This window comes from Rhinatrema bivittatum, chromosome 2, assembly GCF_901001135.1.
Source record: "Rhinatrema bivittatum chromosome 2, aRhiBiv1.1, whole genome shotgun sequence".
NCBI lineage: Eukaryota > Metazoa > Chordata > Amphibia > Gymnophiona > Rhinatrematidae > Rhinatrema > Rhinatrema bivittatum.
This window is the reverse complement of record NC_042616.1, coordinates 547,663,277-547,678,880: the sequence shown is the minus strand read 5'-3', so window position 1 is coordinate 547,678,880 and position 15,604 is coordinate 547,663,277. Positions and strand designations below refer to the sequence as shown.

The following is a 15,604-nucleotide window of genomic DNA, read 5'->3' as shown; positions in this document are numbered from 1 at the left end:
GAAATAAAATGTAAAATATTTGTTTGCATATCCTTAGGGGAAAGGTACTGATCATTACTAACAACAGAAGAATATGGGGTAAGCATCTATGATGGCTTGAAGTCTTTCAAACAGAAGTGATAAGGTTATAGGAAGAACGCACAATGCCATAAATTGAAGGATGAATATAACTAGCAAAATAAAAGGAAATAATAATATCCATCTCTAAATCTTTTTCCTAGACCCTACATCAATCCTGTAGGCAAACTCTCTGGAGGGATACAGATTAAAAAGGAGTCCAGAGCGGAGCTACCAATTAGCTATAAAACACTGAAAGAAAATATCATACGGGTCTTCTATTCAATAAGAAAAGCCCCAGTCTGTTTCAACCATCAAGTAAAACTACCGTTTAAATTATTTGTAGCATCATCATTCTATTTTTCTATATGGGAGTGAAGTCTGGGGCCTATGGGACAGAACCATAATATAAATTATTCCCCTCAAGTTCTGCAGCCATAGAAACTCCCTCAAAGTGTAGAGCAAAACTATGTCATGTCCCCTTACAATTCTCTACAAAAAATATTCAAATGCTATTGATGTGTATTCATTTGAAACAAAAGTGTGAAACAGGATGGATGAGCCCATTTTCATTTCCTTTCAAATGAACCAAAAAGTAATTTTAAAAAATTAATTTATTTTTTGTTTTCGGCAAATAGTGAGCACTATTTGCAAATAAAGTATATATTTTGTTTCTAGTGCTCACTAAATGCTAGTAATAATGAACATTATTTGACGAAAACAAAATTAAAACATGAACAAATTAAAAACCCTAAAAATGAAAAGCTACCATGAAACAATTTATCAGAACAAATACAAAAAAATTGCCTGCACATCCCTATCAAATTTTTGTGTTACTTCAGTAACAGTTGCACAAACTCTTTCCACTGTCAATCGCATCATTAAAATCCACTGTCAATTGCATCATTAAAATCATCCATTGTACCTGAAGACTGGAGGATAGCAAATGTAACCCCAATATTTAAAAAGGGCTCCAGGGGCGATTTGGGAAACTACAGACCGGTTAGCCTGACTTCAGTGCCAGGAAAAATAGTGGAAAGTGTTCTAAACATCAAAATCACAGAACATATAGAAAGACATGGTTTAATGGAACAAAGTCAGTATGGCTTTACCCAGGGCAAGTCTTGCCTCACAAATCTGCTTCACTTTTTTGAAGGAGTTAATAAACATGTGGATAAAGGTGAACCTGTTGATATAGTATACTTGGATTTTCAGAAGGCGTTTGACAAAGTTTCTTATGAGAGGCTTCTAGGAAAAGTAAAAAGTCATGGGATAGGTGGCGATGTCCTTTCGTGGATTGCAAACTGGCTAAAAGACAGGAAACAGAGAGTAGGATTAAATGGGCAATTTTCTCAGTGGAAGGGAGTGGACAGTGGAGTGCCTCAGGGATCTGTATTGGGACCCTTACTTTTCAATATATTTATAAATGATCTGGAAAGAAATATGACGAGTGAGATAATCAAATTTGCAGATGACACAAAATTGTTCAGAGTAGTTAAATCACAAGCAGATTGTGATAAATTGCAGGAAGACCTTTTGGGACTGGAAAATTGGGCATCCAAATGGCAGATGAAATTTAATGTGGATAAGTGCAAGGTGATGCATATAGGGAAAAATAACCCATGCTATAATTACACAATGTTGGGTTCCATATTAGGTGCTACAACCCAAGAAAGAGATCTAGGTGACATAGTGGATAACACATTGAAAATGTCGGTACAGTGTGCTGTGGCAGTCAAAAAAGCAAACAGAATGTTGGGAATTATTAGAAAGGGAATGGTGAATAAAACGGAAAATGTCAAAATGCCTCTGTATCGCTCCATGGTGAGACCGCACCTTGAATATTGTGTACAATTCTGGTCGCCGCATCTCAAAAAAGATATAATTGCGATGGAGAAGGTACAGAGAAGGGCTACCAAAATGATAAGGGGAATGGAACAATTCCCCTATGAGGAAAGACTAAAGAGGTTAGGACTTTTCAGCTTGGAGAAGAGATGACTGAGGGGGGATATGATAGAGGTGCTTAAAATCATGAGAAGTCTAGAATGATTAGATGTGAATCGGTTATTTACTCTTTCGGATAGTAGAAAGACTAGGGGGCACTCCATGAAGTTAGCATGGGGCACATTTAAAACTAATCGGAGAAAGTTCTTTTTTACTCAACGCACAATTAAACTCTGGAATTTGTTGCCAGAGGATGTGGTTAGTGCAGTTAGTATAGCTGTGTTTAAAAAAGGATTGGATAAGTTCTTGGAGGAGAAGTCCATTACCTTCTATTAAGTTCACTTAGAGAATAGCCACTGCCATTAGCAATGGTTACATGGAATAGACTTAGTTTTTGGGTACTTGCCAGGTTCTTATGGCCTGGATTGGCCACTGTTGGAAACAGGATGCTGGCCTTGATGGACCCTTGGTCTGACCCAGTATGGCATGTTCTTATGTTCTTATGTTCTTAATACAACTTTGTCCTGCAAATATTCAGAACCTATATGTTGCGGTACCGGTCGCACTCCTCGTGACCGGCCCCTTACCTCGCTCCAGTCCCGGGGGGCGCCCTGGCCCGCGATTTCGCCGCTCCTGCTGCGGCCTAGCCCGCGGCACTCCCACGAGGGAGACGCCGTCGGAAGATGGCGGCCCCGCTCCTAGGGCTCGCGTGCGTGCAGAGGGAACCCTTTTAAAGGGCCTCTGGCGCAAAGAGCCAGCTCCACCCCCGGATTGACGTCAGACGCCGAGGGGGATTTAACTCGGCGTCTGACTCCTCTCAGGGCCTTGCAACGCGGTTGCTCCTGGAGTAGTGAGTAGCAGTTCCTGCCTACCTGATCCAGCGTTCCTGATCCTGCCTGCCTGTCCCAGTGTTCCTGATCCTGCCTGCCTGTCCCAGTGCTCCTGATCCTGCCTGCCTGTTAAAGTGTTCCTGATCCTGCTTGCCTGTTCTGGTTCTCCTGATCCTGGTCCGTCTCATCGTCTCCGACTTCTGCTGCCTGCCCTGGTCCTGGTCCGTCTCATCGTCTCTGTCTTCTGCCGCCTGCCCTGATCCTGGTCTGGTCCTGGTCCTCACTTGCTTCCAGCCGCTCTCCTAAGTCCCAGCGGCCCGGGTCCCTACAGGCTCCTCCTGGGGGGACCACGGGCTTCCAGGGCGAAGCCACCTAGCGGTCCGGGCCTCGACAGCTCCTCTGGGGAGGTCACGGACTTCCAGGTGAAGATACGGCTCCGGATGTGAGTGTCTGCCTACCGATCGTCTCTCTTCGCCGGTCGGCCCAAGTATCCACTTCCGGACCACAACACTATATGGCAAATCTGCCACTCATCTTGACTCCACCAGGGAACCAGCATTTTCAATAGCCAGTCCAACACTTTGGAACTCATTACCCGCACAACTTCGAAACATCACTGATCCAAAAATGTTCCAGAAAGCTACAAAAACATATCTATTTAACCACACTTTTAGTGAATTAATAGCATCTAACCCTACCAATTAACCTACAACCAATTTCTTACAATTGTACATAAGTTTCTATATATAGTGGGTTCAGTCCCTTCGATCTGTTTATTTTGTAAGTTTCTTTATGCAATTTTATGAGTGTTTTTATGTTACCTACCCTGAACCTTGGAGGGCATGGGATACAAGTAATTTTAAATAAATAAAATAAAAAAAAAAATAACTGCTCTGACTCAAATAGCTGCTCCTCTTGCAATGAAAAGGAAGCACTGCAAACATTAGTGTAGGCCCTAGAACACCAATATACTTCCTACTAGCAAACAGAGCACATCAAACTACTATAGATTCCTACACAGAAACTATGCACTAGCAGAATACTTCACCACAGTCATACATGGAGAACAGAGACAACTCCTAACTAAATACAAATAAGTATTAGAATATGTAGACAGCCAGACTAAAAACTGAAATGGAAACCCAAGAAGCAAGACTCTTGAAATACAACACTAGAAAAAGAGAAATAGAAATGCATTTCCTCCTACAATATACTAAGCAAAATACAAAGATATAAGAGATGTACATTTCCAAAGCTTACATATTCCAATCACTAAACAGAAAATAATTTTTATTTCTACCTTTGTTGTCTGGACATTTTATTTTTAGAATTGTATTGATCCATGTTTCTAGTTTCCATTTTCCTCTTGTCTATATTCTCCTAACTCCAAAACTTTCTTTCCATTTTCCATTTCTTTTTTCTCCTCTCTGCCTCACTTTCATCCCTGTACCTTGTCTTCAGCATTAAGATTTTTCCCTTCATCTCTCTTTTCTACCTATCTTCTTATAGTCAGATTTCCCGCTCCTCCTGCTCTCTCATAAAAAACATAACACTTAAGAAATACCATGCTGGGTCATAATAAACTCCATCAAGCCCAGCACCATGTCTCTGACCGTGACCATTCCAGGTCCCAAGTACTCAGCATATTCCAAAGTAGATTAATTTATTATTCCTCACTCCAAGGGATAGCAATGGCTTTCCCTAGTCCAGAGCTTCTCAACCATTTTAATATCAGGGCACACGTTCAAGTTTGCTTGATCCTCGTGGTGGAACAAAACCAATTTTACAATGTCACGTATAGTCATGCCTGCTGGTCACTGGTCATGTGACTGTGAAAATGCAAGGAAATATACTTTTAAGTAAATTAATCGGTTTAAAAATCCTATAATCTAATTAGACAAGTTTAGAAATATAGGATGAGAATCACAGCAGAATCAATGGCAATGTGTTATATTTTTTGCGATTTTAGCTTCATTCCCCCAGCTGGCTTTGCAATTTTAAAAATGTTTTTAAATGTACTCCACATTAACCAGCACGGCTTCAGAAAGGGACACTCTACAGAAACACTTCTCCTATCTACCTTTGACACATTATTCCGGGCATTTGATTCATATACAGATTACATTATAGTATTTTTAGATATCTCAGCAGCATTTGATACGGTCAATCACCAAATTCTCATCTCAGGCCTACCAGCAATAGGCATCACTGGAACAGTATTAAGTTGGTTTTCATCTTTTCTTACAGATCGTCCTCAACAAGTTAATATTAACCATCAATCCTCTACCCCCTACACAATTCCATCCGGCGTTCCCCAAGGATCTTCATTATCTCCCATACTATTCAATATATATCTTCTTCCGTTTTGTCATATCTTATCTTCACTCAACCTACAATTCAAAATTTATGCAGACGACATTCAATTTCTGGTCCCCTACAAAACTTCCTGGTCCGATACTCTATCTTTAGTTTCACTCTACCTTTCCACCATTAACTCTTGGCTATCTCATAATCGTTTAAAATTAAATCCATCAAAAACTGAATTAGTCCATTTAACATCCATTACAGATTCCTCTATAGGCCCACCATCTCATTTCACTTTCAATGGCTCAACCATCCCAATTAACTGCCATGCCATAAATCTAGGTGTAACCATAAATACAGACTTATCTATGAAACAACAAATCTCCTCCCTAACAAAGAAATCATTCTACAAATTACAGCTTCTGAAACGTCTTCGTCCTCTTCTTTTCTATCGTGATTTCAGGACTGTTCTACAATCTCTTATATTTTCTGGTCTAGACTATTGTAACGCTCTTTATCTAGGTCTATCTGATTCATCAATTCACCCGCTACAATTAGTTCAAAATAGTGCAGCTCGCTTATTATCCGGTACCTCCATTCGCAATCACATTACACCTATTTTACATTCCCTTCACTGGTTACCCATAAAATACAGGATAAAATACAAAGTAATCTCAATCATCCATAGTTTAATCTACAACTCTACATCCACTTGGCTTTGCACCTTACTCCGCATTTACAAACCCACCCGACACTTAAGATCACTTACTCAAAATCTCTTAGACATTCCATCACCACAACAGGCTAGATTAGATATCACCAGGAAAAGAGCTTTTTCAGTAGCAGGACCATCTCTCTGGAACTCCTTACCCAACCCACTCCGTTTAATATCAAATCCTCATCATTTCAAAAAGGCTTTAAAAACATTCTTTTTTCAACAAGCATTTAACACTCCCACTAAGCATCTCCCCGATCAAAAATGAAACTCCATCCCCTAAATTTCTCTCATCAGATACATATTACCTTAACGTCTCTCCTCTATCATCCCATCCGTGTTCTTTCTAGGACATTACAATTCGATAAGTTGCTACCCCCCCCTCCCCCCCTCCATCCCTTTTACCCTCCCTACTCTTTACCCATGGCATGTTACCATTATTATTATTTTGTTATTTAATAATTTGTTTTAGCTAACATTTATCTAGCTATTTAGTTAAATTTATGTATTTTAAGTTTATTTTAGTTATATTTTATTTTTACTTTATTTTAACATGTTGTAAACCGTTTTGATAAAATTTTATTTTAAAAAGCGGTATATAAATACTTTTAAATAAATAAATAAATAAATACTTCCACATTCCTCTGCATGCTTCCACTCTTCATTGATATTTAAATTTCCTAAAAGCAGTCTTTAGAAACTCCATGCTAGTCATCCCCTTTCTCCACTATCCCCATTCAACCTTAGCTCTCTCATCCCCCCAGGCTGAAGCAGTTAGTATTTTCTTTCTCCTCTCCTCATGCTAAACCCCAGCAATAAAACCAAAAGACATAAAACATTCATAAAATTAAAACAATTCTTATAAAAAGAATAAATATGTCAAAACAGAAGATGAAAATCCAATAATTTTATAAACTTGCATAAATTAGTTATATTTCCCAAACAGCAATAAAATATTTCAAAACATCTGATGAATAAAACATCCAGTAATTAAAAAATGTTATAAATTTGCCAAAACACCAATAAAATATTTCAAACCAGCAGAAACATCAAACAACACACAATAATTAAAATTAGTAAGGATTAAAAAAATATCCTGTTCTCTATACCTGGGATCTTTTAATTTCCAGTCAACCTGAGATTGTTATGGATTGGAGGAAGAGGGCTGCACACACACTCTCCAACACATTCATTCTCTCACACACTGTCACACTCCCTCTCTCATATACATGCACATGCTCTCACATGTATTCCCTCTCTCTGTCTCCCTCACACACACTTTGTGTGTGTACATATGTGCCTTTGAGAGATTATATGTGACATATAGGCTCTTACAGGTTTGCACACACACACACACACATGCATACTTGTTCTCACAAACATATACATACACAGGCACACAGCCTGTCTCACAAACACACAAGCTCTCACACACATATATATACACATACACAAGCTCTCACACACACGTACATGCACATGCACACAGGCTCTCTCACCAATGGCCCAATCAGTCTACCAAGCAAGCTTCCTATGGTAGTATATCAGCCGCGCCTTGCCCCCATGTATCAGTCAGTTTTGCTTGACATACTTTGCTTATGGACTTGGTCATAGAAGCAGTCCTGTGCTTTTTCCTTAATGTCTGAGCATCAGTACCCCAGACAGAAAAAAATCATGGAACATGTTGATTGTCCCTCAATCTAAATTTCTCTTTCCTTTCAGCACCCACCCCTCTCCTTCAAAGCAGAGAGAAATGTTCCAGTTGCATCAAAAGCATCAAGGCTTATTGGTTAAGGGTAGTAATCTCATGCCTTTTGTTAAGGGTAGTAACTGCTGCTCTGTGCTGGTTACCCCCATGCTTATCAGTTCTGCAGACAGTTGGGGTCCTCATTGGTTGCTGTCTAAATCCAATTCCCTTTATCCCCTGCCATTGAAGCAGAGCGCAATGCTGGAATTGCATTAAAAATATCAAGGCTTATTGGTTAAGGGTAGTAACTGCCACATTAGCAAGTTACCCTCATGCACGCTTTGTTTCCATTAGGAATTGGCCACAGAAGTAGTTCTGTGCTTTTTCCCCTCTGTCCGCATAACAATATCCCAGACCATGGAAGCTGGGACTCTCAGTTATCACCTGAATCCAGTTCCTCTTATCCCCCTGCTGTCTAAGCAGAGAGCAATGTTGCAGTTGCATTAAAAGCATCAATGCAAAATGGGTCATGGGCAGTAATTCCCATGACTCTGCTAAGGGTAATAACTGTCATATCAGCAAGTTCCCCCCCCCCCCCCCCCCCCCGCACACATCTCATTTCCGTCCTCTAGACTTTAGAGATCCACAGTGTTTATCTCATGACCCTTTGAATTCTTTGACTGTTTTCTTCTTCACTACCTTCTCCAGAAGGTCATTACAGGTCTCCACTACCCTCCCTGTGTGTGAGAGAGCCTACATAGGCTCTCTCACATACACATACAGGTTCTCACACACCTACATACATGCATACACATGCACACAGGTTGTATCTCAGACACACAAACACTCATGTCCTCCTATTCTATTCAGGCTGCGGTAAGATATGCTCCACTGAGGTCCCTCCAGCCTCCACAACTCCTGGGTCATGGTGAAATGAGCTCCACTGCAGCCCTGCTTGTCTTCTCACCTGGGCCATGGTGAGATGGGCTCCACCGCAGTCCCTCCCACCTTATCTTCTCTTTGGGCCGCAGTGAGATGGGCTCCACCAGGGCCCATCTGGCCTCCTTGCTTTTTGGGTCACAGTGAGAAGGTTTCCACCATCGCCCCACCAGCATCATCTTCTCCTCAGCCACAGTGAAGAAGATGGGAGGAAAGGAGACCACCATAGCACAGAAGGAATCTTCCTGCAGCACACTAGTCGAGAAGCTCTGTCCTAGTCTACCTGCCTAATGAATATGTTATGGATTTTTCCTCAAGGAACTTCTCTACAACTCTTTTAAATCCTTCTGTACTAGTTGCCTTGACCATATCCTCTAGCAAAAAGATTCCACAACTTGATTTTGCACTCTTCCCTTCCAGTCATCCGTCTTTCCCTATTCCAGGGGTGACCAAACATTTTGAGCCGTGGTCCTCTTCTCCTATCCTTGCAGTTGGTTGGATCCCTTTTCAAGAGTTGGGTTATATCAAATATATATATATATATATATATATATATATATATATATATATATATATAGTTATATAGTTATATAATTATATAGTTATGTGTGTGAGGATATATATATATATATATATATATATATATATATATATATATACACACCTATATATATATACAAACAGAAACATATGCATATGCGCATAAAAATTGTATCCTGGATTCCTGGTTTAGTATCATAGTCTTTCACCAACCAATCAGCCTTCAAATCATTTGCCAAGCAGCAGACAATCACACGGAAAGTTTAAAGTTCCAGTTTTGAATCTCTTCACATTGTTAAAAGGAGCAGACACACATAAACAAATGGAAAAAGAGGCAGACATCACACCCCATCCAGACAGTCACAGAAAGATAGACAGTAGTGAAGAAAAACACAAAAACACCACACTCAGACAGTAACAGGCACAGACAAATCAGGCACACTCAGAAAAACACAGAGAGACATATACATCTCACATCCAGATACAAATAATGCAAACCCAAAGGCAGAGAGATAGACAGAGAAACATCCTACCCAGACTCAGAGAGACAGATACTCCACACCTACTCACACAAGAAACAGACAAGTCACATCCATCCACACAGACACACACCACACCATGATCAGACTGAGAGACACCACACAACCAGATAAACACAAACAAACCACACCCAGACAGAGACACAGGAAGACACGTCCAAAGAGATACACACTACATCCGAAGGGACACAGATATACCATTTTACACAGAAAAATACACATTACAAAGGACATACAGACCATAAGTCACACCATAGACAGAAAGACTACAGATCACAACACACTCAGATAAAGAGACACATCCAGCAGCAGATTCACAAAAGCATGTCCAGACACAGCGATAGACACACCACACCACAATCAGACAAAGAAACACGGACATTCCTTATTTAGACGAAAAAAGACACACAAGCAACAAACACAGACAGACATTCCATGCCCAGTCAGGCCCATCACGTATCCATGTGCGGAACAGGTACTTATACTAAAAACTAATCTTCAGCTCAACTCCACCCCACTCCAGGCAGCAGAGGAGAATGTAACCTGACAGGCTGCAGCTCTTCTCCTTCTCTTTCTGTCACCCTATCAGTGCATGCTGGGGGAGGAGGGATTGGCCAGGCAGAGGACTGAGCTAAATGTGCAGCTACACACCTTCTGCCTTCTCTACCCAGTTCAGCCCCCCTAGTCTCCTGTGGGTGATTCTGTGGGGGACCAGCAAATTCCATGGGAAGGGGCAGATTTTGCGGCCCTTCATACAATATCACAGGAGACCAGGTGCACTGATTATATGGCATTGGAAATTACATTTTAGACATACTGTTGACATATTTTCTAAATATTCATCTGTTGAAGTATTCTACCACTCAGAACAGTATTCATGACAAAGTTTAACCATAAGGGCTCTGCATTTTGTTCTGGCTGATCACAAACCTTTAGTAACAATAATCCAATCTGTGTGTGTTGAGTCTCATAAATGAAATTCCACACACAGATTGGATTATTGTTACTAAACGTTTGTGCAGAGATGCCAAGGGTTTTCCACCCCCTAAGAGTGCCATTTAATGCCCCAAATTTGAGATGGACCAAGAAACAGCAAGGTAGGCGATCCAATAAAGCCGTGAGGAAACAACAAAGAGGTGGATGCCACAAAGAAGTCTTTTCCAATTCTTTATTAGTGGAGATGTGTAATATGTAACTACTCTTAAGAAGCCCGACTCTGGCCGAGTTTCGCCACACTGAGTGGCTGCCTCAGGGGCTTAATTTTAAAAACAAGTCAGAAGTCAGAAGATATCTCAAACAAACTCATCCGCAATAAAAATCTTTCATTTGACTGCCGGACAATACTGATGGTCTCCGGCAGTCAAATGAAAGATTGTTATTGCGGATGAGTTTGTTTGAGATATCTTCTGACTTCTGACTTGTTTTTTAAATTAAGCCCCTGAGGCAGCCACTCAGTGTGGCGAAACTCGGCCAGAGTCGGGCTTCTTAAGAATAGTTACATATTACACATCTCCACTAATAAAGAATTGGAAAAGACTTCTTTGTGGCATCCACTTCCAAATTTGAGATGTACATTGTTTTGAGAGGTTTATTGTAATCTGTAAGGTGCTTCATAAATGTTCTTAAATAAATAAATACATACATACATAAATAAGATTAAAAGCCAAAGAGTGAGATTTTGCAGGCCATGCACCTAGGATGTAAACATGGAAAGATGTTTTCTATTACTTTGTGAATGAAAGGAGCAACACAAATGTTTAGCTTTCTTTGCACAGATTTTTGTTTAAGTTCATCCTGCTACCTGCACATCTGTTTCAGCATTCCCTGCCAGGGCAAATATACATACACTCGGGGGGGGGGGGTAGGATGTGGGGGGAAAAGAGTGTGTTTGTAGTGATAGTACAAGCCCTGCAAAAATGCTGCAGCCCCGTAAAGATTTTTCTTTTCATTTCATCATTTTTGTCTGCATGCCAAAAATTCCTTTCAGAATCTCCCTATGCCCCTCATACCTACATACCAAACAGGCATAAGGGGACTCTATGCCTTGCAGATAAAACTCACCACACACTCACACCCCTCACTCTCCCCTTCTGTCCCCCTCTCCTCAGGGCAGACTGAGAGGGAGAAAACAACCACAGCAGCATGTTTATCATTTACTGGGAGCTTACATAAAACACAGCAAGAGAACCAAATCAAATGACTGACCCTTTCTCCATCTCCTGCCTCTCAGAGACCCTGTCACACTGATCTTCTTCCATCACCTTGCCTCTCTTAACATGAGTCTCCAATGAGACTATCAGTTAGTGGACTGTGAAGTTAAGTCCTCCTCATTAAGGGTGCCACTGTCCTGAGACTCGGAGCAGCCACCAGAGCTGCCTAACAACTTCACATGAAGCAAACATTTCTCCACAATGCTGGAAAGCACATTGGAGCAAGAACAGCATAGTTAGTTTCCAGCGAACACCTCCACTAAGAGTAAGTAGCACTCCCACCTCCACTAAGAGTAAGCCAGAAGGAAAGCTTCTAGGATCAGAGACTCTTTCATATTGAGATAGTTCCTCCTTAAGTGCTTCTCTCTCCTTCACAGACCCTCCAGGCTCTGTGCAGCAACTTTTTTTTTTTTTTTAATGATGAATATCCCACTGCAGCTGGCAGTCCTCTGGAAGCTCCTTCACACTCTCCAATTTGTGCAACCCCCATCTATAAGACATTCTTCATTATGTATACTATTTTTAGCAACCTGCTTACAACTACAAGCTAATAAAAACCTTTATAATAGGTGGATTGTCATAAAAACTTGTCAAAATCAATACTGCCTGCATCATCATATTTTTTTTAATGTGGAACATTATTGCTTAATTCTGTCAGGCTTTATGTGGCTTCCCCTAACCAAGATAACTCACAATCAAATAAATTCAATGTAGTAATACAAAAAAAAAAAAAAAAGACACAAAAAATTCAAATAATGTCAGAACATTTGTTTTATTAATAAGTTACCTTCTATAATGTAGATGCATTCTCTGTCCGGAGGATACTTGCTGGGGTAATTGGGAGAAGCAAAGATGCCCCCATCTGCATCTTTTGTCCAAGATCCACATTGCAATGATTTCTGCCCTTCTGAATTGGTTTGCTTTTCTGTAAAAACAAAATAAAGGTATGTTAAATAAAGCATTGCAAACCCAGTATGCAGAATTAAGTTTCATCCTTTGTTGGGTTGGTTTACATAAATAAAGTAACGCATGGCCTTTCATCAGTTCAGTTATTTTATTTTTATAATACCCTCCACCCTCCCGAAAACATGCCTAGTAAATAGTTGAAAGATCAAAAGTAAAGGGACATGCTTTAGTAATGCAAAAGCAAACAAAAATAATGAGGTCAATATTCAGTAGCACAGTGAGCAAACAATTCATCCTACTAAAGATAGCTGGATAAATTGTCAAGGATATTTTCCAGTGCACTGCCAATTAGGTGCTCCACTAAGTATAGTGAGATAAAGTCCTAGTTAGCCAGTTAAACCTATCTGGCTAATTCTAGGACTAGTTTCAGGCATGTAAAGAGTTAGCTGGATAACTTATCCGGCTAACTCTGAATATTGGAGTTAGTTGGATAAGTCCAGCGGTGGCCAACTCCAGTCCTCGAGAGTCACAAAAAGGGCATGATTTTCAGGCTATGCACAATGAATATGCATGAGATATATTTGCATATTTTGAAGCCAGTGCATCCATATCTAACTCATGCATATTTATTGTGGATAGCCTGACAACATGGCTTCTTTGTGGCTTTCCAGGACCAGAGTTGGCCACACCTGAGATAGATTAAATGGATAATTTGACTCTGCCTCAGAACACCCAGGGAATGCCTCCAGTTTAACCAGCTAACTCTTAACTGACTAAACAGTTAGTTGGATAAGTCAGAGGTGGTCAGAACAGAGAGAAATTTTAAATCCACGGTTTGTCCAGCTCAGTACTGAAATCGGCCAGAAAAACCATGTAAATATTGACTCCAATTTGCACACAATAGAAGATGGAAGAAACAGGTCAAATTCAACTTAAAAAGTAACTACCAAAAGTGAGAAATCAATAAAGAAAATGGAAGCAGCACAGTTGACCAGCCATACAAGGATTCAGAAGGAAAGCAGAAGCTAAACAAAATAGTAATGATAAAAAAAGCATGTACCTGTTCCTGTTTTTGTTGCCCCAGACACATATAGGATGATTAGACCTGTTACAACTGAAACAAAAGACACGTGGATTTTTGAGGTACAGCTATGGGCTAGTGTGCTCAACCTGAATCTTCCCTATTCCTCAAACTAAAAACAAAGCTGAATGAAAAACAAGCACCTCAAACTCTTTATGTGGTTGCATAGCTCTAGGAACCAGATAGATAGACAGCAGCATTTTGCATTCTCACTGTTTGCTATAGCTGCAGAGGGTTACTTTTGCTATTAAAGACCTAAGGAAAGTGTTGGTGCTCAGCATCTCTCATAATCTGGCATGATCCCTCCCCCCATTTCTCTGTGAATCCTGCTCTCCGAGTCACAGAAATGCGTTTCTATGCGTTACAAAGCACTGCAGCTGCAACTTCCTGAATTGTCTTGGCCCGAGCCATGGAAAAATGAGCAACTTGTACAGGAAAGGAAAGAGGAAGGAACCAATGTGAAAACAATCAGAATGGTGGGGATGGGAAGCAAAGAGGTCTCATGTTCTAGGCCTGATCTATTACAGTACATCAATTCTTTGGAAGGGAAGTCACTTGGTGAGGTCCTTTGGCATAAGACTGGCGAGAAAAAAAGAGAGAAAGAGATTAATGGATTAATGAAGGTGGATGGCCCAGTGCCAAGTTAAAAAACAGATATATTGACGCACACAGAACTGTCACTGTCCTTGGTTCTTAATGAGCTAAGGAAATTAACCCACATAAAATGCAGAGGTTAAGGACATTTGGAACTGGCAATATATTGCTTTTAGACTGCTGAAGATTAGCTGCTTTATAAGCTATTTCTCCTAACAAACACTGAGTTGTAAGGGGCATCTTTTTGGGCAAATAAGACAGTATCATCAAACTGAACACAAAATATAGAAACCAAACTTGCTTCTTAATATTATATCAGAAAACAAGAGCCTTCCAAAATAGAGTAAGGTGCAATAATTATCTAAAGAAAGATAGCAAGTCACCTTTCTTATCTTTAACATTATTCTTCCTGCTCCTTTTTTGTTTATATGTGTGCATGTGATTGTGTAAGTGTATGACACAGGCACACACACATGCAGAAATAAAGAAGGGGCTGAAAGGGTTTTATATATATAGCACCTCTATTTTAACAAGTTGAATCAGCCTTCCTCTTTCCTCACTCAAGCCTCCGAACCACTTTTTTATTTCTATGATTAAAAAAACTCATACATAAATTGAGATGAACTTTTTGGAGGTATTTCAATGTTGTTTTTTTTTTTTTTTTCCTTTTTGTTAAAGTTTCATCAAGGGTAGTGCTGGGCTTTTTTCCAGTTGAGCTCTGCCCAGCAGCAGCAGCGCTGCAGAAGTTAAAGTGGAGAGAGGAGGAGTGCAGCCGGGCAGCAGCAGCATCACTGATTCGGAGCAGCAGGAGCTGGGGAGAGAGAGATACTCACCGGGAAACACACTGCGCCCATGGATCATGTCTGGTCCGTAAGCAAGGCGCTTCGATCTCCACTAATTCCATTTAGATAGGGGAGGACTTCCAGTGAGGGGAGGGGGGAGGGGGGGATACAGGATGGATTAGAAAGGACAAGCCCGCGTTCAACTGCAGGTCAGCACTTCTTCCTTTCAGTTCTTCCAATAATAATCACCAGCAACACAATCACGACATGCAAAAGAGGTGGGGGGGGGGGGGGGGGGAAAAGGGGATGGGTGGGGAGGAAGGGTGGGGGGGGGGGGACAACAAGTACAAAGATAGTTATCACATCAGCAGATCCATCCTATAGCAATAGCGCTGCATGGGACGATGATCGCAACAGATCGCCAAGGAGTGCAGCCAAACAGATCAAAGAATGAACAGACTAGAGAAACTGGCTTA

General features: G+C 40.6%; 1 protein-coding gene across 4 annotated transcripts in view; it reads right to left on the bottom strand.

The window, feature by feature from the left end:
* The window catches only part of NETO1 (neuropilin and tolloid like 1), a 411,708-nt gene extending 396,459 nt beyond the window's left edge, over nucleotides 1–15,249 (bottom strand). For all 4 annotated transcript variants that reach the window (XM_029590887.1, XM_029590888.1, XM_029590889.1 and 1 more), the window contains exons 1-3: nucleotides 15,180–15,249; nucleotides 13,732–13,785; nucleotides 12,553–12,690 (exon numbers count right to left, since the gene is read on the bottom strand). In XM_029590887.1, the coding sequence (XP_029446747.1) occupies nucleotides 12,553–12,690; nucleotides 13,732–13,785; nucleotides 15,180–15,207 (220 nt within the window). In that variant the 5' untranslated portion in view covers nucleotides 15,208–15,249. The remainder of the gene's footprint in view (nucleotides 1–12,552; nucleotides 12,691–13,731; nucleotides 13,786–15,179) is intronic.
* Between the last annotated feature and the right edge of the window lie 355 nt (nucleotides 15,250–15,604).